Raw genomic sequence first — 25,623 nt, forward strand, 5'->3', positions numbered from 1 at the left:
AGTTGGACCGCGGAGTGAAGGAAAAGCAGCTAACAAGTGCTCAGCATATGTGGTATCCTTCAAGACTGTTGGGAAAGCATTCCAGGTGAAGCTGGTTGTGAGAATGCCAAGACTGTGCAAAGCTGTCTTCAAGGCAAAGGGTGGCTATTTGAAGAATCTCAAATGTAACATACTTTGATTTGTTTAACACTTTTTTGGTTACTACATGATTCCATGTGCCATTTCATAGTTTTGATGTCTTCACTATTATTCTACAATGTAGAAAATAGTAAAAATAAAGAAAAACCCTGGAATGAGTAGGTGTCCAAACTTTTGACTGGTACTGTATATATAAATATATATACACTCACACACACACATTTGCATACATTTCTAAAAACCTGTTTTTGCTTTGTCATTATGGGATAGTGTGTGGAAAAAATGTGGAAAAAAATCAAGGGGTCTGAATACTTTCAGAATGCACTGTATACATTCAGTAATGAGACGAGGCAGTATTAGTTTCATTTTATTAAAATGGAGTCAATGTTTTTTTAAAAAGCACAACACGCTCTAAAACAAATATACAATCTAAATAATATATTTTTCTTCACTGTCATGGTCGATCTTCTCCCCATGGTTATGCAATGAGGCCTTTTCCATCAGTCAGTGTTTATGTGTGTCACTCCCCATCTGTGCATTCATTTGGAAATATACTGCTCAAAAAAATAAAGGGAACACTTAAACAACACAATGTAACTCCAAGTCAATCACACTTCTGTGAAATCAAACTGTCCACTTAGGAAGCAACACTGATTGACAATAAATGTCACATGCTGTTGTGCAAATGGAATAGACAACAGGTGGAAATTATAGGCAATTAGCAAGACACCCCCAATAAAGAAATGGTTCTGCAGGTGGTGACCACAGACCACTTCTCAGTTCCTATGCTTCCTGGCTGATGTTTTGGTCACTTTTGAATGCTGGCGGTGCTTTCACTCTAGTGGTAGCATGAGATGGAGTCTACAACCCACACAAGTGGCTCAGGTAGTGCAGCTCATCCAGGATGGCACATCAATGCGAGCTGTGGCAAGAAGGTTTGCTGTGTCTGTCAGCGTAGTGTCCAGAGCATGGAGGCGCTACCAGGAGACAGGCCAGTACATCAGGAGACGTGGAGGAGGCCGTAGGAGGGCAACAACCCAGCAGCAGGACTGCTACCTCCGCCTTTGTGCAAGGAGGAGCAGGAGGAGCACTGCCAGAGCCCTGCAAAATTACCTCCAGCAGGCCACAAATGTGCATGTGTCTGCTCAAACGGTCAGAAACAGACTCCATGAGGGTTGTATGAGGGCCGACGTCCACAGGTGGGGATTGTGCTTACAGCCCAACACCGTGCAGGACGTTTGGCATTTGCCAGAGAACACCAAGATTGGCAAATTCGCCACTGGCGCCCTGTGCTCTTCACAGATGAAAGCAGGTTCACACTGAGCACATGTGACAGACGTGACAGAGTCTGGAGACGCCGTGGAGAACGTTCTGCTGCCTGCAACATCCTCCAGCATGACCGGTTTGGCGGTGGGTCAGTCATGGTGTGGGGTGGCATTTCTTTGGGGGGCCGCACAGCCCTCCATGTGCTCGCCAGAGGTAGCCTGACTGCCATTAGGTACCGAGATGAGATCCTCAGACCCCTTGTGAGACCATATGCTGGTGCGGTTGAACCCTGGGTTCCTCCTAATGCAAGACAATGTTAAAAGTGTTCCCTTTATTTTTTTGAGCAGTGTACAAGTTGGTATGTCTGTATATCAGCACCGCTGTGTGTAAGTATATGGTGTGTATGATGAATTGTATGTGTACTCCTCACTTTCCCTCTCCCTCCTTCTTGACCTTGAGGAACTCTGCCATGTTGGAGAAATATTTCTGGTTGGCCTCAGCCACCTTCTTCTCTGCTGCATGCGGGTTCACGATCTCCAGCCCCTGAGGAACAGAGTTGAATTACAGTACAATTCCACCACAAACAGAAACGAGGAGGCCACGCCTGCTGGTCAATGCTCACGTTACTGGTGATTAAGTGCTTTGTTTGTTGAAATAATAAAACCAAATACCTGTAGCTTTTTTCATGTGAAAACAAAACCAATTATGCCTACCTGTAGTGGAGTGAAGGCTACGCTGGAGCTGGTTCCTGAGGAGTTGTCTCTAACCGAGGACCTCCCGCCGACTGTGGACCTCGCGCCGACTGTGGACCTGCTGCCAACTGTGGACCTGCCGCCAACTGTGGACCTGCCTCCGTACGTCATGTTCTGCTTCTGCAGCTTCCTCTGTAGGGACTTTGATATCCTGGCCTTGGTGGCCTCGTTGACCTGAGCCTGTCTGATGCGGCCGCTGCCCGACTTCCCCAGCTGGCCCAGACTGAAACCCAGATCCTCCTGGTACGCATCATCCTCAATCTGAGAGAAACAGAGACGAAGAGGGGGTGGTTGGTTAAAAAGACCAATACATATTATTTGTAATTAAACATAGTAAAATATAGTAAACAGCTGTCCTGAAAGATAGATTAGATGCTCTGACCTCTGCGAAAGTCATCCTGTTGGCGTGTTTCCTGATCTCTGTCAGACCCAGACGCTCCTTCATTTTACGATACCTGGACAAGGACAGACAAGAGATGAGACCACCAATACTGTTTAACATTGCACTTAGAAAAAAATTACAACTCAGGACCACAGTTATCTACACATCCCTAAAGTAAATACCTCCGTCCTCCTCTCTTCTTCCTCTGTCCATCCAACGGTGCTGGCAGGGGTTTGACAGTCTTCACTGGTGGAGGCTCCTGCCATTTATCAAACTTCTTCTCAATCTCCTCTTTCAGGTCATAGCCCACCTGCACAGCGAGAGAAAAAGACCAGAGTTAATATATAACAGACATTTATATACCCATTCTTTCTTCCCTCTTCCAGCCCTCACCTTGCCGTCTACACTCTCGTGGAAGCTGTCTACTCGGGATGCCAGGGTGCACTTAGCTGAAACCAGACGTGCTGCCTTTCTCCTCAGGTCCTATAACAACACAGAGATAACTCTTGTTAGCTTAGGTAAAGCCACAGTCAAACAAAGCTCTTGGGAACACAGCTCCAAGTGTGGTACACTGACCGGGGGTAGAGTCTGGACCACATCACAGTGGTAGATGTAGCCGGTGTGTGGGAACAGAGCGGTGCTGCTGAACCCTGACAGGGTCCTCTTCTGGGCTCCCAGTAGCATCAGGTTACAGGCTGGCATCTTAGACAGGTTGGTCAGGCCCCCAGCAATACCTACCACCACAGGGAGGAAGAATACGAGATTATCATTATGTGAGAGAACGTGAGAATCCTGTAAATTATATACAAAAACAAATCATCATAATCACTGACCCATGATCTTGGCTGCGGTCGAGGCTCCAACGATGACTGACAGATTAGGAGCGATGAATGACATCCTGGACTCCACATACTCATAGATCCTGTGTTTTGATTGGTTCAGCTCTAGCGCCATGTCACAGGCCTCTTCCAACCTCTTCAGTTCATCCTCACCCAGCATCGTCCTGGAAATAAGTCATGTTGATATTTCAACATCATTGAGATAGAAACAATATATGGAAAGGTGGTCTGCAACCAAATGGATGTTAAGGTTCCCTGTTGTGTATATAATGTAAGGTCTATTTATCATATTTATATCTGAACATTATGTAAATGTGTACTCCACCGAATAGGTACTCGGTCCCATTGGTGGACCTGTCCAACTGAATCAACCCCAGGTGTCCCTGCTCTTACCCCTGTGTGGTGGAGGCTGTGATGTGTCCCTGCTCTTACCCCTGTGTGGTGGAGGCTGTGATGTGTCCCTGCTCTTACCCCTGTGTGGTGGAGGCTGTGACGCTGACCACCATGATGGTGGCGTTGGTCAGGATCTGCTGCAGATTCTCGTTGTTCTTACACTTGTCCAGGTTGTTCCCCAGCTCCTACACACACAAACATGGTGTTCAGCTCAACAGCAGGGAACAGAGGGAAATTAATAGTTGACAGAGTTTAAATAATGTAGACACATTTTGATTTGGAGGTGAATTATCCTCAAACATAAGCTCACCTTGACAGTACGGACGTAGTCCAGAGAGTTGGGCACCAGAGACTCCAGCTCAGGGAACCTCTTGGAATACTTGTCACGGACAAACTTGTGAATGATGTCTGACGCAAAGACAAACAAAGATTACAACATTAGACATAATGCAACACAAGCAAATTACAGCGGCATATTGACACACAATCACTTATGGACATAGTGGACTCACTCAGTTCGTTCTCAATTTCTACTGTGAGGTTATTGGCAGAAACGATCAGCCTGTATTCTGGGTCTGCCTCAACTGGACCGGAGACTGAAGAGAAAGGGAGGAGAGTCAGTAAAACCACAAGATGGAGGATCAGAAACCATTCAAGTAGAATCAGAATCCATTGTATTCAGAGTGGAACATAAACCCCAGAACGAGACATCCAAACAGCCAATTATAGAGCTGCCCAAGCAGACTAGGTGAAAAATCACACGATGTGCCCTTGAGCAAGGCACTTAATCCTAATTTGCTCCAGGGGCACCGTACTACTATGGCGGACCCTGTAAAACAAGCCTATTCGGTGTATGTGACAACAAATACATAAAACAGTAAATAATCACCTTCAGAGTTCTTGCGCTGCTTCTCAACATAGATTGCAATTTTGTCCATGATCTCTGAGAACTGTAAACGAATAAATTGTGGGTTTTCAAAACAAACCTTGGGAAATAGCTTATTTGTTCTAGAACAGGGTTTCCCAAACTCAGTCCAGGCCCCCTTGTGTGCATGTTTTGGTTTTTGCCCTAGCACTACACAGCTGATTCAAATAATCAAAGCTTGATGAGTTGGTTATTTCAATCAGCCGTGCAGTGCTAGGGCAAAACTAAAACATGCACCCAGGACCAAGTTTGGGAAACCCTGTTGTAGTATATTGACTGTACACAGCTCCACACACACTACCCTGACCTGTTTGCTGTTGCGTAGTTTAGCGATGGACGAGACACTCTCAGCTCCGCTGTAGTCCACCTCCATCTCCTCTGGGATGTCCTCCAAACCTCCCTCTACCTGTCCCTCCCCCGCCTCCCCATCACTCTCCCCCTCTTCCCCCGGGTACAGCCCGTCCTCCCCCTCATCCCCCGCCTCCTCCAGATCAGCCAGGAGTTCATCAGCCAGAGACATCTGCAGGAAAGGAACGACAATGTGGGACAAGGCTATGTGACATTGGGAGGGATATGGAAAGTCAATTCCTAGCTAGCCCACAACTGAGCGCACACACACACACACACACACACACACACACACACACACACACACACACACACACACACACACACACACACACACACACACACACACACACACACACACACACACACACACACACACACACACACACAGTAAATTACCTAGAGCAAAAATGTGTGCAAAGGCCAAATGTGAGAATCTAGAAACTTTACCATAAAAACAGTTAGCTATGGGTTTTAATTTATTCATTTATAACTAGCTAACTTTAGCTGGCCTCGCTGGATAACCGTGGCTATAACAGCAGTTAGCTAGCTAAATCTAGCTAGCTAGTTAAATAACAGGGAAACGTTAGCAAGTTAGCTGAAATTATACGGCACAAACATATGAGAACTTACCTTCGGAGTTTGAAACTCCTGCAGTCAAAAGAAAACCTACAAATCCAACAACTTTCGAAATGCGTTCGACGTTTACAAAAGTTTGCTTGTGTTATCAACGTTGCCCCTGTAGCGAGTCGCAGACGAAATGCATCATCATAAATAATCCAATGGGTGGTCAGAGGTTTGTGACGTTATGTTGAGTCTTGAGCAAGGCTTTATGGTAATTGCTGTTTTTATCCGTAGTACAGGCCACTATCAGACATGGATAAATGTGAATGGTCTTCATCTCACTCATATTTCCAGTCTTAATGGTTTCTATATTCAATGGCAAGTCATTCTGTCTTTTATTTTGGAGATTAGTTATTCAACCTATCCTTGACCATCCTTTGTCCCAATTTCATAATAGGCATCAGGCCCCCATAACCAGAGATGGGGGATGGGAAATAAGATTAGCTATTGTTATGCAACATCCCTTGAGCCATCCATTGTTAGCTACATAATACAGTAGTTTGATCCTTCATTTCAGACAAAAGCCAATAAAGCATCTAGAGAAGACCTACTGTTTGAACACCAGTCCAGTCTCCTTTGACACAAAAGGAATACTCTGACTTAAGAATATAAGACAGTACAATTTATTTTCATAAAACAGTTCAATAAATGTTTCACAGTTTTTATGTTGTTTTTATTTCCCCTGGTTTTATACAGTATCCCATGAAACCCATTCTTTAAACAATACAGGTTTTAAACGGATGTTGAAACAGACTAAACAAAGGGACTAGTTGGAGCTTGACTGCATGATGGGTTGTTATTAGTAGAAAATGAATGTAAATCAACAAATACATTAACTTTTGGAGATATTTACCGATGAGAAGCTTCCATTTTATCATGCTAAGCTACATCAATTGTCCTCAAACAAAGTAAAATTATGACAAGACAACTATACATTGAATCATATTAGAAAATAATGAAACATGTTATAGATACATTAGAGCAGGGTTTCCCAAACAATATTGACATAGCATGGAAATGATTTTTAAATAAATAAATAATCAATTAAATAAATAATAGCTAGACATAGTCTTTTAGAATAAAAGTATATAGAAACAGCTTGTTTTCATCTTTTCGTGCAGTCTAAGAATACATCTAAATTAAACAGCTCTAAAATGATATTGTATACACTTGTATCACTATCTTTGTACAAATGTTGAATGAGTATGCTCAAATACAGGAGTTAAGATGTTTTCTGGCCCCAACTGCTGCCTAAAAATATGACTGACTGCAATGAAAATCGTTTTTTACAAACTTAAGATTTAAATCCAAGCTTACACATAGACAGATACATGACTAAAAGAAAGTGCATCCCCCAGTACATACTGGGTAAAGACAACCGAAAGAAGCAGGTAAAGAGAAGGTAAGCTGGTACACAATGACTCCCATTGCATAGCCGTCAAATGCGTTTCAGATTTTACAAAGCTCCAGACTCTTCTTTGTCTAGGACAAACTGCCTTTGCCATCAACCCCTTCCAGCCAGTGTCTATAAATCGACCCTTGGAGACAGTGGCAAAGGAAGGAGTTATTGTATCAACAACCTTTCTCGTACAAGGACCGGTAGCTGGTAAAACCTGGAATGTGTCCAGCTTCTAGAACGGGAGTCTTTTCTTTCCGTTGCCTGATCGATAAAAAAATAGCCTCTGAGAATGGTTATGGTTGGGGTGGGAATCCACTGGCCACTCTCAGAAGGTTCCTGTTCTGAGGGTTACAGAACAACTCGGAGGATTCTGGAACCCTGCCTCACACCAAGTGGGGGTCATCGGCTGGGCTGACGGTAAAACGCGAGGATGTCACAGGGTTGGCCCCCACGGGCGACCTCGGTTTGACTGACAAGTCCCCTTTTCTTTTGGAGTCTTTGCCTTTGCTGTTTGCTCCTGGTAGAAAGACAGGAGCATGGTGTAAGTAAGGGAATTACGGAATTACTGTACTATGACATACACAAACATACTGTACTAGGTTTGGAGAAAATTCCATTTGAATTCAGGGGATACATTATAACACATTTCATAAAATTGAATTGACCCCTGCAACATAAAACATAAACAAAAGCATAAAACAGTAAATGTTATTTAAAAAATATATGTAAGATTTTTTTTTACATAAATGGTATATAATTTGTTAATATACTGTATATGTGTGTACAAACATCCTCTTGCAGAACCGAAGCACAAAAAGGCCCACACTCCCAAGTTAAAAATAAACTTTCTCTCCTTGCAAAGCTTTGAACTGTTCAACTCTGCATGCTGACAGAGATCATGAAAGTATAATATTTTGGTGTTGATGCTTTTCTATATACAGTCTATTCAAAACACCCAGAGGGGATCAGCCAAACTCTCATTATTCTGTGAAATGAAGCGATCAGTGGGAGAGACGGAGAGCGGACGGCTTCTGGAGATAGGGTGGAAAACACATTTAGACGTGTATTGTTGAGCACCAGATTTATGTCCCCACTCAATTCCCCATGTCACAGTGTGTGGGGGATTTTTATTTTTGTATTTTACCTTTATTTAACTAGGCAAGTCAGTTAAGAACAAATTCTTATTTACAATGATGGCCTACACCGGCCAAACCCGGACGACGCTGGGCCAATTGTGCGCCGCACTATGGGACTCTTAATCACGGCCGGTTGTGATACAGCCTGGAATCGAACCAGGGGGTCTATACAGGGGATAATTACAAGAGATACATTTTGGGGGTGAATATTTAGAAAAAGGGTTGGTGTGAGGTGTTCTCAATTTCAGTGGGTGGGGATCAGATGGGAGCTTTCCAATAGGTGCTCGCTATTGTAGTGATTTCGTCAAAAGTTTTCTATTGGCTCTCAGAAGTGAATGATGTACAGGACCGTTATATGGTTTCTAATAGCAACATGCATGCATACGTAGTACGTACCATGTAAATCTAATTTAGTGCTTTTGCCAGGAGCTGGAGCTGGAGCTGGATTAGTGGGGGTGGAACTACTCAGCTCACTGGTTGGAATTTCCTGTTTCAGAAACAGAGATGAAGAGTCAGGGACTGAAAAAGAGCTGAGACAGTACATGTACATCCAATATGGTGAAAGGGTTAAAAGCCCAAGAGTAACTTGAGGGGGGAAAAACTAAACAAACACCTGATCAAAGAGATAGACAGTGACATCATCAAAAAAGGAGACGTTTCTCCCTCTGTCTTTCTCTTTGTCTATCGGTTCCCTTGGTGACTTCAGCAGACTCCTAAGCCCCACCCTTTTGCCAACGTCTGTTTCCGTGACAACAATCACCCTCCTGGAGCCTTCGTCTTCCGGCTCTTCTTCCTCATCCTCATCGGGGTCACTTCCTGTGGACACACCCCTCCGTCTCCCACTCCTGTCTCTGTGTAGCCCCCCCTCCCTGAACCCTCCCTTGGGACTGGAGGAGAGAGGGAGAGCAAGAGGGAGAGGAGGGAGGGAGAGGGAGAGGGACAGGCGAGCCAGTTTGGCTGTAAAAGAAAAGAGAGGAATAGATAAAAAACTGAGACATGAAAGATTGTGTCAAAAAGCAATCTATCCATTAGAACATGTCATTTACACACACAATTTACACACCTGCAGAGCGGGTGAATGTGAACAATGCTACATCCTATTTCATAAAAATCTTCACACACAAAAAAAGTCTGGAGGTACCTTTCATTGCTTGGTTTGCCACAGGCTGAAGGGGTGTAACTTCTGGCTGCTCGATCACAGTCAGTGGTTCACTGTCAGTCGAATCAGACTCACTCTGGGGTTCAGAACTGGGTTCGGGGTCCGGCTCCTCTTCGCTAAGAACAGAAAAAAAGACCTCTTATTTTATTATCTGTCTGTCTGTCATCATTCACCACAATAGTTTGATAAATCTCAAAATACATAGAGAGCAGTGGAGGCTGCTGAGGGGAGAACGGCTCATAATAATGGATGGAACGGAGCCAATGGAATGGCATCAAACCATGTGTTTGATGTATTTGATGACATTCACCTATTCCGCTCCAGCCATTACCACGAGCCCCTCCTCAACGATTAAGGTGCCACCAACCTCCTGTGATAGAGAGAGCATACCTTCCTACATCCTTCACACTGACTGTGTCTCCGCTCCCATTTAAGGGCTCGTCCCCCCATGGGCGGAGAATGACGCTGTCGCTCACTGTCGCCCCCCGAAGGATGTTCGTTTTAACGTTCTCACAGAGAGAGAACTGCAGTCTCTCCTCACACACCTGAAGAAAGGGAAACAGATAATAGGGGTATGAACGTTAAAACATATTCAGGAAAATGTATATTGTAAATTGTGTAGGCTTATACTTTCATACATGTACAAAGTTGTGCAACTTGGGGTTAAAACGCAAGGCTAATGCTCACCTGCATCATTAGGCCATTTTTAGTGGGCATCTTGGAAAGTGACCTCTGGTCCTTGGAGTCAGGAGAATGACATGGTGAAAGGGCTGATGGGAACTGTAGTTCACGCTTCTCCTCCTGAGGTGAAAGTTTGGCCCCAGTTGGGATATCCTGGACCGCCGATGGAGCCAACCTGGCCAGCCAGTCAGCGCTCTCAGAGATTCCGTCAACTTCCTCTTTCAGTTCCACTCTCCTCTTCCCTTCAGGCATGAAGGTCCCAAAGGTCTCTTCACCTTTAACACTCTCCCCAGCGCTCTTAGCTTTCTGTTTAGGCGCCTTCTTCATAGAATCCAACAGCTCCAGATTCCCCAGGAAGAGGTCACCCAGGGTGTCCTCTTCATCCCCGGATATGCAGCACAGCTGCTCCAGTTTCTCAAAATCCTCCAAAGGCTCCTCGTCCAAATCCTTCCACTCAGAGATCAACAGCTCCGGGATGGTGTTGAGGGGACTCTGGGGGAATGACGGGAGGGTGGTGGTGGTGGTGGCGGTGGTTGTGCTTTTCTGGGACAGGTTATTTCTGTCATCCTCGGACATGTTGGATGTGAGGCGGCTCTGGTTCTGGCTTTCGTCTGAGAATAATGGAAGTTTTGGACGCACAGGTGAAAGGTCGAGGTTTGCAGAGATCCCTCTGCTGTGGGTTGTGGTGGGTGGTAAGGGGATATCAGTGTGAGGAGTGGGGGGCATTGGTGGGTCTGTCTCAGCACTGGTAATGAAATCTGACCCTAAATCATCAAGGTTTATAAGACCGCTATCGTCCTCTATTTCTACAACAGAAGGTGGGGGACTAGGAAAAGAATCATCCAAACTCTGCAACCTGTCTTCTTGCATATCAAGGTCTATGCTAGGAGGAGGGCTGGGAAAGTCTACAGAACTGAACTGAAAGTTGTCTCCTTGTGAACCAGACAGATCTGTACAAGAGACTATATCCTCCAAGCCATTATCATTGGGATAAGACACAGGGTCACATGGAAGAGATATGTCTCTCAAATCCTCACCTGTGTTTACAATGACTACTCCCCCTTCTCTGTCCTCCCCCACAAGCTGGTGAGTAGAGTCAGCTTCTTCAATGCGTATCCTTGGCTCAATATCTTCTAATCCTGACAAATCTACCTGTGGTACTCCAGTGAGGCAGATAGATACACCCAAATGTATACTCTTTACTGTGGGAGCAAGATGGTTGTCTAATTCAAAGTCCTGTTCTTTTTCTATGTTATTTTCGGCCATTGCCCCTTCTTCCATTTGGACTTCACTGAGATGATTCAACCTGTTGAAGTTCTGATTTCCCTCGTCTAGAGGAATGTTTCCCTCCAAGTCGTTTAGAAGAGATGCAGTTTGACTTTCACTGTCTCCACCCGTCTCCGTGAGTGACCTGAACTGCTCCCTCCCTCTTGCAAAGGTCTCATGCTCTAGGATTTCTCGGTTTTCGACCTCAACCGCCAGCTGATTACCTTCAACATTTTGCTCATCATCGTCAAACCTATCTGGATTTTCTATATTTTCCTCTTGCTGTACATCTAGTGCCTGGGATAGTTGGCTGTCAATGCTAATGGAGAGAGCCTGTTTCTGGGACAATTCTCCCTCCATTTCCAGGTAGGCTGCCCGTCCCTGCCTCTGCCTCTCGTCATTAGAAGTATCTTCACTATCTTGGAGGACGGCTGGATGAGGCTCACTCCCCGCCAGTTCATCGTTCTCCTCAGCCTCCCAGAATTCCCGGCCTACCACCAGCTGCTCCCTCTCCTCCCAGGCCTTTCCGAACCCTGAGAAGAATTCCAACCCGAGTTCAGCTTCCTGGTTTCTGTTCTCCGGCGAGGCCCACTGATCGTTCTCCGATGGCCACAGGTGCAGGTCTCCCTGCTGGAAGCGATGACAGTCGAACTCCCCCCTCACCGCTCCTCCCCCTCTCCCCTCGTCCTCCTCCAAAGTGTTCCACAGCTCTTTAGCCTTCAACTCCAGATCCTTTGACGACTCCCTGTCCACAGTCTCAGCAGACCCATCCCTGCTCAAAGACCCACTCTGGCTCCCTGTCACTGGTCCTCTCTGAGGAGATTTCTCCTTCATGGCGTTACACAGCTCTCCAGCGGCAAGCTGTTTCTCTGTCTCTGATTTGGCCTTGGCCCTCTCGTCTTCGCTCTCCTCTGAGTAACACAGGTTTCTCAGGCCAAGCTCATTGGCGTCTGTGTGTTGAATCTCCAGACCTTTCCCTTCTTCTCTTTCAGACCCCTCAGTGTCCCCCTCGGCCCAGAAAGAACAGGCCAGTTTGCTCTCTTCGTCATTGGTGCTCTCTCCATCATTGGGCTCCAGTACTACCGGAATATTGTCACTGAGTTTGACCTCGCTGGTTTGAATACCATAGAACCTAGATAGCCTGGACTCTCTGTTATCATGGTCACCGTGTGACGCTGTCACTGGTTCCGTAGTGTCATTTACGGAATGATCATTGTCTCTCTCTTCAATACCTGGAAGTTCTTCATTCTCAAGTTTGTTATCCTTTGTCTGAATGCCAGATATTGATTTCAAACAATCTGTCTTAGTGGTATTATTAGAAGGCAATGTCAAGTCTTTGTCTGTGGAATCATGGAATCTAAAATCATTTGACTCCACATGAGAAATCACACCTTCTGTGTAATGATTACCAATTTGAGTTCCATCATTGTAAGGGAACCCTTTGAGAGGTTCATCATCTAAATTAGAGAACAGCTTAGCTATAAACTCATTGTTATCCTTGCTCTGTGAGTTATCAGACAGTAGTCGCGAATGGACTAGCCTCTTTTCATCTGACTCTCCCCTCTCATTGTGGAATATTCCAGAATCTTCTCTCTGTTCTGATTCTAGCCCTGTTTTATGTTCTACTTCATTCAGACTGAGATCGTTCTCTTGAATACTTGACATGTCTTTATATCCACCATCACTGTTTTGAGAGATATCCTGCACATGAGCATTCTGTTCAAGAACTGTCTCCTTTTCCCTCTCAATTTCAATTTCCTTATTTGAAATCCTCTTCAAGGGACTCTTTCCCCCGGTTTCTCCCTCATCCTCCAATTCTGTCTTCTCTTCTATTCCTGTCAGCGTCCCCCTCTCTCCGCCTCGTCCGCTGCTGGGTCTGGTCACGCTCAGTCCATCACTGCCCTTCCTGCTAAGCCCCTCCCCTTCCCAGTCACTGTCAGAGAAGTAGGCGGAGTCTCTGTGGGGGGTTTCTGTCCCCAGAACCCTCCAACCACCTGGTCTTTCCCCTCCAACACACGGGTCACCTGGAGTCAGACAGTCGGCTGAACTGGGGGTCAAAGATGAGAGGAATGAGTCTGAGGGGGTCATGGTGGATAGAGAGAGGTCAGAGGATGAGTCCCAGTCTGGGGTGGTGGGAACGGCTGCAGGGCTCTTTTGACTTGGGTCTGACCTTCCTTCTTGGTTGATCTGTGAATTCTGTCTGTTGATTTCTAAATAGCTTTCAACATTTGGGTTGTGTGACTGAGCATTAGAACAATGTGATGTGTCGCTCTTCATTTGACTGTCACAACCTTTTGAACTCTCTGACCCTTCTTCCTTGTGATCTTTAGATTCAATTTGACATGCTCTATCTGTTTCTGATGTCTCTGTTTTTAAGTCATGTAAATTTTCATCAACAACTTCCTGCTTCTGACATCCTTGCCCTGTATCTCTGACCTCAGCATAACCTTTCATTCTCTCACAATTCCTTTTCCCAACATTATTCTGACCCCTGCTCTCTGTCTCATCTACAGAAATAGGTGACTCATCATCACAGGGTTTCTTTTCAGATTCTTCCACTTCTCCAGTAACGCTGTCCTGAGATGAAGACTGAACTTGTGATTGTCTTGAGAGCTCTACCCTATCTCTAACTCTCTGTGTTTCTCTTACAGGTAAGGCTGGACCTACTGAAACGTCCTCCTCTGTTTTCGTACTGGGGAACGTTTGGTCAAGGAGGAGGCCGTTTTTGGGCTTTATCTCTGAGAACACAAAATCACCAGGCTGGGGCTGAGAGTCTGGGTGAGAGTTGGTGTCAGCGGTGGGATCTGTGAGTGAGCTGGGTGAGTCGTTGAGGCAGGTCATGTCTGTGGGAGATTCCTCTTCCTTTCTGACAGACTGCTTATTTGATCCTATTTGCAGTACTGGGATCTCAGGCCGTATAGTGACCTTTATCTCACTCTTTTTTGCACGTTTGGTCACTTGGGCGTAAATGGCCTCCGGTGCTGCATCGTCTTTGCCTCTGTTTGACGCACGTATGGAATTCTCTGATTGGAATCGGATGGTCTGAGAGGAGTCAGGATCTATGCATATTGACTCATATTCTGGTGACATTGGAGTGGGTGAATGAGACAAGTCCTCGCAATGCTTGTTGGAGGCGGTTGCGTTTTGTCTGGATATGATCTCTGTCAAAAAGGTCTCTGCTGATTGGATCTCCTTCAGGAACTCCTCTCTGGTCATCTCTCCCTTCTGCGTCTCCTTCTCCATCTCCTGTGACTCTGACTCCTGCCTCCCCACAGTGATTTCGGAGAGGAGGGATCGGGATCTCCTCATGCCCCTGGAGTATGCCTCCTCGGCCTCGGCGTAGGACGGGAGGCCGGGGGCGCAGGTGTAGGTGTAGGTGTAGGGACGCGATCTGGAGCCAGGAGGGTGGAGGAACTTCACCGGGTCTCTCTCCGGATCTCCCTCCATGTCTGCATCTGTCCTTCCTATGTCTGTGATCTCAGTGAGGAATAGATCTCTCTGGATGGATCCTTTCCTCACCCTCTCCACCTCTGTCCCCATCTGTGTGTTTCTGTCTGGCCCCCATGTCTGTTCTGCAGAGCCCAGCTCTGTGACCAACGACCGGGACCGACGCATCCCCCCTCTCAAGGGCTGGAGGAAGTTCCCTGAGCTCTCCCCATCCCTTTTCTTCTCCCGCTCTGTCTCTCCCTCCCATGAGGTCCTTCCCTCCTCGGACTTGGCATCATTTGACTCTGACACACTAGAGATCTCAGTCAGAAACAGGTGCATGGGGGATTTCTTGGCGTCGGTTCCGCTATCCGCCTGCAGTTCCACGTCCTCCCTCCAGATGGCAGGCAGGATGGTAGCGAGGCGCGACTGGGTCCTCTTCATACCCCTGGAGAAGAGCTTGGCTGTGGCCGGGTCCGTATCCTCTGACACGCTAGAGGTCAGGACGGTCGTCCCTCCCCCACTTGGTTTCTCAGGGGACATAAAGGGGGAGTCATCCTCATCTGAATAGGTGGGACTGGAGGATGAGTGCCTCTCAATTCTGGGGACCCCGGACTCGGAGCGGGATATGTTACGGTAAACAGGGCGAAATACGTTCTGGCGTCGTACGGGAGAGTCATAGTCTTTTGAGCGGAAATTGGATGTTCCCTTTGTGTTGTGCAAGGATGCTGTGCGCCGTACACCACCTTGTCGGTCTGAGTAGTCACAGGATAGTGGGTCTCTTTGAGAGTACATCTGGGGCTTACTGTATCTGGAGTAGCTACCTACACCATAGCTGTGATACAGGCCCCTTTGGGGCTTGTAGTGGGGTGGGAGAGGGGGAGGATATGTTTGGGGAGTGGGGTAGATGGGGTGGCTGGACTGGGGTAGGGAGGGGGAGAGTGACGGGGAGGGGGGCATGGTCTGACGAGGACGGTGGAACCCTAAGTGATTATATGATGATGGCAGGCAGCTGCCCATCAGAGGGTCCATCGTTTCTATCTTACCACTCATGGAATAGTGACCCAGTCCAAGCCCTACTCGGTGGTAGCCCAACGGAGGCGCAGGGAGGGGACGCGAGTGGAGATGGTTGCCCGAGGAGATTGACATAGAACGGGGCTTGGGAGGGAGGACAGGGGCCTGAGAACCAGTGGATGACCTTCTGTCTCCTTCACCCCCCTCCTCCTCATCATCATCTCCTAAATCCACCACAGAGAAGTCAGTCACTCTACTGGAGGTGTCTTTGAACTCTGCCACCCCAGTGTTGGGGACCCTTAGCTGGACCTCGCTGGATCGGACGGTCTGGATGGATTTCCCACCTCGCCCAGTGTACTCCTCATCAGAACTGTACGGCGCACGTTCTTTCCCCAGCATTCCACTGCGTATCTCCACTAGCTCTAGATCTCCAGGACACAACGAGTCAGAACGGAAAGAGTGTGTTTTCCCTTTAAGAGATGGGGACTTATCCTGAGGGGTGTGCTCCTCCAATCGGATGAAGTACTCGCTGGCGAGGGAGGGGCTACGTGCACTTATCACCGGGACAACAGTGGGTGTGTCCAGAGATTGTCTGTGGGAGGGGTTGACCGTCGGGATGGGCTGGGGAGGAGGAAGGGGTTGGTAGCCCCGCCTCGCATGGGCCTTCTCCCAGAAGTATTCGAAATTTAACCCTTTGCTGGTCTCCGTGACTGTCAGGATGTCGTCGAGTTCTGTGGAAGATGGGGTGATGCAGTTCCCCACGGGGTCCAGTAGAGGGTAGGAGTTCCCCCTGTCATCCCTCCCATACTCCCTCACTCTCTGTCGTTCACTCGCTGCAGCTTGGAAGGCCGGAGGACGGAGAGAATCCCACCGTCTCTCAAATGACTCCTCGCTCTCTCCTCTTCTTCCTCTCCCTTCCTCATACTCCTCGTCCTCATCCTCCTCGTCCTCTCCCACACTCCTTCGGGATATCCCTCGCTCAGCGGCCAAGAGGGAGGAGAGGAGGAGGAATACCTCAGCGATGGAGGGGCGTTGGGAAGGAGGGAGCCAGCAGGACTGCATTATCTCATACCTGGAAGAGGAAAGACAGGAAAGACAAACACAAAGAGAAGGGGGTTGGAAATGATGCAGACAATTACATTGATGGAAGCTACAATCTCTCTGCAATATTAAAGCTGATCTACCACCCCAAAATATAAAAATATAAAAATAGAAGGTTTGTGGGGATTGCATATATTAGCTTTGACCTTAATGATTTATTGACAAACGAGGCCTTTAAAGTAACACATCTAGACAAGTGATCGACCACTTTCTTCATCAAATACATACAGTACCAGTCAAAAGTTTGGACACACCTACTCATTCAAAGGTTTTTCTTTATTTTTACTATTTTCTACATTGTAGAATAATAGTGAAGACATCAAAACTATGAAATAACACATATGGAATCATGTAGTAACCAAAAAAGTGTTAAACAAATTATTCAAAGTAGTCACCCTTTGCCTTGATGACAGCTCTGCACACTCTTGGCATTCTCTCAACCAGCTTCATGAGGAATGCTTTGAAGGAGTTCCCACATATGCTGAATACTTGCTGGCTGCTTTTCCTTCACTCTGCGGTCCAACTCATCCCAAACCATCTCAATTGGGTTGAGGTCGGGTGATTGTGGAGGCCAGGTCATCTGATGCAGCACTCCATCACTCTCCTTCTTGGTCATTACTACATGATTCCATATGTGTTATTTAATAGTTTGATGTCTTCACTATTATTCTACAATGTAGGAAATAGTAAAAATAAAGAAAAACCCTTGAATGAGTAGGTGTGTCCAAACTTTTGACTGGTACTGTATATCATTAGAGCGCCAAAAGTCAAGAAACGGCCCACTGACCAGTAGTCAGCATGGGAGAGTTTGAGCCGTGGCTGGGCCAGGGTGATCTGCCTCTCTCTGATGACGAAGGTCAACACTTCCTCGTCACTCAGGTGTCTGTGAGGCTGAGAACCAAACTCAAACAACTCCCAGATCACCACCCCCAGAGACCTGGGAGAGAAGGGAGAGAGAGGGGAGAGAGAGGAGAGAGAGGGGAGAGAGAGGGGTGAGAGAAGGGAAAGAGAGAGAGGGGAGAGAGAGGGGAGAGAGAGAGGAGAGAGAGAGGAGAGAGATAGGAGAGAGAGGGGAGGGGAGAGAAGTGGGAGAGAGAGGGAAGAGAAGTGGGAGAGAGAGGGGAGAGAGGGGAGAGAGTTAGAAAATAGGAGTAGAGAGAGAGAGTTGGAGGATAGAGAAATAATCAAATTAGATAAGAAATACAGAATACACCTTATTGAAATATTCAGTTGTTTATTTGTCCGTTTTAGAGGCAGGTTGTGTTATGGTACGTACCACAGGTTGCTGGTCTTGGTCTGGTCAGTGACGATCAGAGATCCTCTGTACTCCTCCAGCAGCTCTGGGGCTATCCACCTCAGAGGAATCCACAGCTTGTCTGGTGTTAGGTAATAGTCATCCTACACAGATAAACACCAACACACAGAGGGATGCATGGACTTGAAGATAAGCCATTAGGGACATGCAATACGTAAGGGATAATCAACGAGGGGTTATGTGTTCTCTGGAAAATAATGAACGACCTGGAAGCTGTGTTCCACGACACGCTAGCGGAGTGGAACTAACCTTCCACGGAGTTGCATTATTTTGCAGAGAACGCATAGAGCCCCGAGTTGATTATCCCTTTTATACTATGGCTAGAATCTAAAATATTTACAGCTATAATTTTTTTCATTTGCAGGTAGAAATGTGTTCAACATCCACTGAAGTAGCTAGCAAGTTCACTAGATAGAGACAGTAGTTGCCTTGGTAACCAAACAAACAGACTTTCTAGTTTTGCTAACCAAACTTGAGTCCTAGCTTGCTTTTAGGAAAATCTAATCCAACAATGCCAATAATTTTTCAATTCGCTTTTGCTTTCAAAAGCAGCTGTAAGAACTATAGCCAATTAATTATACCGTGCAAATATACTGTGCATTATAGAGAAATAATGCACACTCTAGAATGCCCTTCAAGCCAATTAGAAACGAGTATTCAACAATAACATGGTATGATTAAGCAATAAGGCCCGAGGGGGTGTGGTATATGGCCAATATACCACGGCTAAGGGCTGTTCTGGATACAGCCATTGGCCATATACCACAAATCCCCAAGGTGCCTTATTGCTATTATAAACTGATTACCAACGTAATTAGAGCAGTAAAAACAAATGTTTTGTCATACCCGTGGTATACGATCTGATATACCCGGTCTGTCAGCCAATCAGCATTCAGGGCTCGAACCACCCAGTTTATAATGTGGTATAACTAGTCTACAGATTGTGGTGGTTCAAGCAAAGTACATGGGTAAGCGTGCATGTGCACACACACACACACACACTCACACATACCTTGTAGTGGTTGTGCGACAGCCCATAGTCTCCGATTCTGACAGTGAGATCAGAGGTAAGGAGACAGTTCCTCAAAGCCAGATCACTGGAGAGAGAAAACAATCATAATCCATTTATTATCAATCACTCAATTGCCAATCAATCAATCAATCACTGGAGCTATTGGAACCCCACTGGAGCCAGATGGAGCCAGGATATGACCTCACAGACCTGTGGATGTAGTTATTCTCGTGGAGGTGCAGCAGGCCTGAGGTGATCTCAAACGCCATCCTCTGCAGGGTCAGCATCTCCCGGGTCAGAAGGTCAGGGGTCATCCCATCTGACTTCCTCTGGGCTCTCAGGTACCTCTTCAGGTCGCCCTGGTAACATATCACAAATATAATTAATTTATTACAAGATCAATGAGTATTACCAATATCATGTACAGTATGTGATCCTTAAACCAATCAGAATAACAATTAACATAGTTTATGACTATGACCGGACATATCGAGCTATATATCAAGTACATTTGTACATTTATGCTGGAAAAATACCCTCTCCTAAGTGTTTTCCTGAACCTGGATGTCCTCAAAAGCAGAAGGGGAATTGGTAATGAGTTAATATCATTATAGAGAGAGAGGTTGTACTGGTAGTAGGACAGGAGAATAAGATACTTAAAATGATAAAGGGATATGTGTTTCAATGTACAGAGGATTTATTGCATATGTTCTTCTGGTAAAGGGCTGTGGTATTGTTTCTCTCCCCTCCCTGGTCGTTAATTGATCTGTTTGAGTCATTGATTGGCCAGAGAGTCCAATCACTTGGGATTTCAGGTCTCAATCAGTCTTTGATTAAAGAGCAAGAATGAAAGCAAACAAACAGAGGCAGCAGGTGTTGAGTGTTATGGCTGGGATAACATTATACTACAAAAGGCATATCTAAGTGTGAAACGTCACCAAGTATTTACATGGTTATTTGATGGGGGAAAAGGAAACTAACCAAACATATGTTTCCATGTACGGAAGCTACAGTCTGGTGTTTGTCACTTAATTGATCCATTTGAATCATTTATTGACCAGTCACCAGACAGTCCAATCAGCTGGTTGCTCAGGTATCAATCAGTCTCTGATTAAAACACAATGAGGAGACCAAACAATCCTAGAGGAATGGAGTAAATGTATCCGTTCCAAAACAAAATGGCCTCTCTTTGGATCTCCTCTACAGTGGGCCATCCACTTCTTCTCCATCCCATAATAGTAGTAATAACAACATGGCCCTCACCAACTGACAGAACTCCATGACCAGCAGGAAAGGAATGCTCTCGCTGCATTGGCCCAAACACTGAAGGATGTTGGGATGTTGGAGACTCCTGAAGGCAAGAAAATAGAGAGGGAGAGAGAGGGGGGAGAGAGAGAGAAAGATTATGAAACCGAGAGAGGCAATGCAGCAGAGGATATGCAGTTAAAGTGAGCGAGGGAAGAGCAGAGAGGGGGATAACATCTGGGCGCATTTGTTTGTGTGTGTTTACTTAGGTGGGTGTGTTAGTGAGAAAGTGAAGAGGACGAAAGAAAACAGACAGAGCTAGAGAGAGGAGGAGTGAGAGAGAAAGATGAAAGAGAAACATGTGTTTCTATATGTGACAGATAATAAATAGGTCAGACCAGTAGTCACCCACCAACATCCGGCACTCCAAGTTACAGTTCTAACATTGCAACACTTGTATGCAGCATGCAGTCTCTAACTACCAGCATCTCAATATGACACACAACAATTAAAACACATCTACTGATGTGACTTGGTCCACAGCACCAAATCAATCAGAGTGATATACAGGTTGGGAGTTAACTGTGAAGTTACTGTGATTTATATACACTGAGTGTACAAAACATTAGGAACACCTGCTCTTTCCATGACATAGACAGACCAGGTGAATCCAGGTTAAAGCTATGATCCCTTATTGATGTCACTTGTTAAATCCACTTCAATCAGTGTAGATGAAGGGGAGGAGACAGGTTAAAGAAGGATTTTTAAGCCTTGAGACATGGATTGTGTATGTGTGCCATTCAGAGGGTGAATGGGCAAGACAAAATATGTAAGTGCCTTTGAACGGGGTATGGTAGTAGGTGCCAGGCGCACCGGTTTGAGTGTGTCAAGAACTGCAACGTTGCTGGGTTTTTCACGCTCAACAGTTTCCTGTGTGTAACAAGAATGGTCCACCACCCAGAGGACATCCAGTCAACTTGACACAACTGTGGGAAGCATTGGAGTCAACATGGCCCAGCATCCCTGTGGAACGCTTGCGACACCTTGTAGAGTCCATGCCCCTACTTGAGGCTGTTCTGAGGGCAAAAGGGGGTGCAACTCAATATTAGGTAGGTGTTCCTAATGTTTTGTACGCTCAGGAAACCACAAAAACAAATAACTTAAATAAAAGTGTCTGATGACACAAAATGGCAGTTTCTCTGACCTGTATGGCTCAGACTCAGCCAAGAACTTCCTCTGCTCCAGAGGGCTGGCACTGACCCGCAACTCCTTCACCACGGCCTGGGAGGAGCTGCAGTCACACAGCACCTCCGCTAGGATCACCTGAGGGAGGGAGGAAGGGAGGGAGGGAGGGAGGGAGGGAGGGAAGGAAAGAAGGAAGGAAGGAAGGAAGGAAGGAAGGAAGGAGGAAGGAAGGAAGGAAGGAAGGAAGGAAGGAAGGAAGGAAGGAAGGAAGGAAGGAAGGAAGGAAGGAAGGAAGGAAGGAAGGAAGGAAGGAAGGAAGGAAGGAAGGAAGGAAGGAAGGAAGGAAGGAAGGAGAGAGAGAGAGAGAGGGAAGGATAGAGAGAGAGAGAGAGAGAGAGAGAGAGAGAGAGAGAGAGAGAGAGAGAGAGAGAGAGAGAGAGAGAGAGAGAGAGAGAGAGAGTGAGAGAGAGAGAGAAGGAGGGAGGGAGAAGGAGGGAGAGAGAGGAGTGGAAATGAGAGCGAGAGGAAGGGGGAGAGAGATGGAAGGAGAAAGAGAGATGTGGGACGGGGGAGAGGAGGGAAAGAGAGGAGAAGGAAGGAGAGCGAGGGAGAGAGAGGAAGAGGGAGAGGGAGAGAGAGAGAGAGAGAGAGGGGGGGGGGGGGGGGGGGGGGATCAGAAATATAGTGGTGTAGGAAGAAAATATAACTGATGAGAACTGGTAGGAAGCCAACATTAGATTTACTGAGAAGCTGTTAAAAGGATGTGTCTTTTAGAGGAAACATGGGGTTGAGAGACATTTGGAAGAACTGCCAGATCCAGCTACCACCATTACATGATGACGTCACAACTGAGGGTGGAGGTATGGGATGGTGATCTCACCTTTCCAAACCAGCCATTTCCTATTTCCTGAAGGTAGTTGAGAGTGTGCCTACGGAAGTTCTTCGACTTAGAGTCTTTAGAGACAGAATAGAGAGGAGATGGAAAGAGAAAGACACATGATTTGGGGCTTTCTGATATTCATCATGCTCGTAATATTAATGTGTTATATACTGCCATCAGCTCCAGCTACAGAGAGTGGGCCTTAGTTACCTGAGCCATCCTGCAGGGCAGGGCAGTTAGCCCTGTCCCTGAGTGGGAGGGTGTAGACCTCCGGGAGGGAGGGGCAAGAAGACAGACTGTCCTCCTGGACGGGGCTAGAACCCCCGGAACACTCCTCCCCCTCTGCATTGTCAAACTCCTGATTGGACAGGAAAGAACAGAGGAAGCGTGGAAGCTTTAGAGATATTGTAAGTTTGAAAAGCAGTAATCACCAAGCCTGGTCCCGGGAGATACAGGGTTTACAGGTTTTTGTTCCAGCCCAGCACCAACACACCTGATTCAGTTTATCAAACTCTTGCTGATTACTGTAGTTGATTAGTTGAATCAGGTGTGTTGGTTCTGGCCTGTCCTGGAACAAAAGCCTACACACCCAAAGCTCTCCAGGATGAGGGTTGGTGACCGCTTTTCTAGTGGGTGTGTGTCAATAGTCTAAAGTGGTTTACGTTTCTAAAGAAATTGGGCAAGTGTAAACAAATAACTGGTGGGCAGACACCATATTACTTTCCCCTTGTTGCCTGTGTTTTCACATCAGTTTAGATGAAGGAGGGGAGCGACTTTAGATAATTGAGATGCACCCAGTGTGCTGGCTGAAATGTCACAAAGAAAGACCTATCTGGATTTATAATGAGGACACCTTTATAGTCCCTTTTTAAATCTATTAAATCTAAACAGACCCTAAGCTTTCTGGCTCATGCAACATCTGTAATACTTGTGGTAAAATGTGGTGCCGCACATGCAGCCAAAGAACCAATGAACCATCCAAAGATCACAGATTCAAAGACTATAGATCCATAAAGGGTTTGAATGACGGGGATGCCCACTGTCCCTGTGGTGCTGGGCCCTTCCATGACAAATTAGGACATTCCCATACGCTATACATTGTTACAGCCCTCAGTGTTTACGGTTTCCCTAAGGTTTGTTATGAACCCTATATCCATCGATCTACACAACATGCATGCAAGACAGTGTAACACAATAGACAAGACGTGTGAATAAGTCTCTTACATGATGGAGACTTACATTGAATCCCACTCCTCCCTTCTTACAGCACAGACAGGTGAGGAGCAGTAAAACAAAGGAGACGAGCCCCGAGCAAGAGATGAGAATGACGACGTAGGGCGGAGAAGAGAGAGACGCAGCCCTGGATTGAGAGACTGAGATATGGCGGGAGAGAAAAGGAGCAGAGGAAAAGGTTAATACGGTTAATCGGCCAGATAATACTTCCTGAAGGAAACACACAGTTGTTAGGACTGGAGTGTTGGTGAGTGGATGAGTGAGTGGGGGAAAGAGAGGCTTCAGAAAATTGGGTTGAAAAGGGTCAAAGTCATTTTTACATATTGAGATTGAGGAGGAAAACCATTGGAATTGTTACAATAGAGGTAAGTTTGAGACAAAGCGGAGGATCCCCAATGAACAACTGTCATTGGGGTTTTGGGAGAAGCAGGAAAAGGAAATTAACTTTGGAGGAAAGTCAGGAAACCATCTTCGGAATCAATAAAAGAGAGGAGAGATCAGAATTCAAGTTAAAATCAGGGAAGTCTACCATTCCGGTTAGGAAAGAAGGGGGAGGAGGGAGGGGGTACCAAAAAACAACATTCCTTCCAGGAAACACAGTTGAAAAGAAGGGAGGGGTGGCGTTGTCATTTTGGGGAAATTGCTACCGGGGGAGGGTTGGAAAATTGGAAAATAATCACTCAAATCAGGGAGGTTGTCTACCTAGGTGAGAAGGAGGAGGTTGGGGCGTTTTTTAGGTTTTTTTTGTACCTCAACTTGGCCGTTTGTGAGGAGCGAACCATCTGTGAAAAAGAGAAGGGGGAGGGCAGGGTGGTTAAAAACCCTTCACAACAGTGAACTACTTACTTGTTTGTTGTACCTTTAAAGTTTAAACCCTCAAATAAAAACCAGCATCGTTACAATCAAAACGTAACAGAAATTATTGAGAAATATGCATATTTCTAGATGAACTTGTTGCCAATATTATTTGTTTTTCTCCATCTACAATTTTACAAAAACACTTCTCAAACTCCGGAAGGTGAACCTCTGAGTACACGTACTTGTCAATACACTTGCAGGTCAAGTGTCAATCCAGTACAGTACTTATGAATATCAACCACAATTTGAGCATTTTCAGTGTCATTGGTACCTGAAAACACAAGTACCAGAATTACTCTGTTTTCCCCTCCTCATCCTATTCGATCATGCTCCGTATTCGTCACTACTTCTAGATATTGACTCACTATTATGACACAGTAATGAATAATGCAAAACCAAATGTACGTCTCCCCATCCATTTCATGAGATCATTGATTCCTGAAAGCATGGCGTGAAGATGCATCAACAGTCCAATAATAGTCAAAACAAAAGGCTTTAATTGATGTTTACCCTATTGGTAGATCAATGTGTAAGCCTAACTGTGATTAACAATTTTGGCACATCCTCTCCTCTGCCTCTCACTCTAGATAGTACACAAATCTTACAGAGACGTCCAATAACACACTGAAAGGGAATCCAATCACAAATAGGCTTTTCTGATCAATGGAATATTTTCATGAGGTCATTCATGAGTGGGAAATGCAAGTTACCCTAAAAAATGCATTTATGAAGCGCTTTGAGCACTGCTTTATAAATAACATTTTTGAACATTATAATTAGCATTAAGGATGTGTTGAGCTCATAAATGATATGTTGTATGATTCCATCCTCCAATGGCTGTTTTCTGAGAAAAACCCTCAGACCTCTATGAAGGCCTAAAAACATAATGGTCTATGTTATTCTAACAAATGCAAGAGTAAAAGTATAAGTCAGAAAAGCTACTAAACGCCATGAGTATGAATTTTAGAGAAAGATACATGAATTATTGGCTCATCATAAACGTGTAATAATTTCCTTGACTTATGTACTGGACTGCAGGTTATGCA

The 25,623-nt window shown here is 45.8% G+C and overlaps 1 protein-coding gene across 1 annotated transcript; it reads right to left on the minus strand.

The window, feature by feature from the left end:
- Positions 1-492: 492 nt before the first annotated feature.
- LOC311140634 (U4/U6 small nuclear ribonucleoprotein Prp31-like) lies at positions 493-5,789 on the minus strand. The gene is made up of 13 exons (XM_084175777.1): positions 5,677-5,789; positions 5,003-5,215; positions 4,660-4,720; positions 4,283-4,366; positions 4,081-4,178; positions 3,849-3,955; positions 3,372-3,541; positions 3,115-3,272; positions 2,932-3,021; positions 2,721-2,848; positions 2,539-2,611; positions 2,118-2,417; positions 493-1,947 (listed from the first exon to the last, which is right to left on the minus strand). The coding sequence occupies exons 2-13, from the start codon at positions 5,213-5,215 to the stop codon at positions 1,831-1,833; spliced, it is 1,599 nt and encodes a 532-aa protein (XP_084031903.1). The 5' UTR covers positions 5,677-5,789; the 3' UTR covers positions 493-1,830.
- Between the last annotated feature and the right edge of the window lie 19,834 nt (positions 5,790-25,623).

Source organism: Coregonus lavaretus (genome assembly GCF_964263955.1).
Source record: "Coregonus lavaretus genome assembly, chromosome: 13".
Classification (NCBI taxonomy): Eukaryota; Metazoa; Chordata; class Actinopteri; order Salmoniformes; family Salmonidae; genus Coregonus; species Coregonus lavaretus.

Excerpts from the sequence above, each read along its gene's own strand:
- LOC311140634 (XM_084175777.1), bottom strand. The coding sequence starts at position 5,215 with ATGTCTCTGGCTGATGAACTCCTGGCTGATCTGGAGGAGGCGGGGGAT. Across the intron at positions 2,849-2,931 it reads ACGAGAGTGTAGACGGCAAG|GTGGGCTATGACCTGAAAGA; the intron begins GTGAGGGCTGGA and ends CTCGCTGTGCAG. Across the intron at positions 1,948-2,117 it reads TAGCCTTCACTCCACTACAG|GGGCTGGAGATCGTGAACCC; the intron begins GTAGGCATAATT and ends TCTGTTCCTCAG.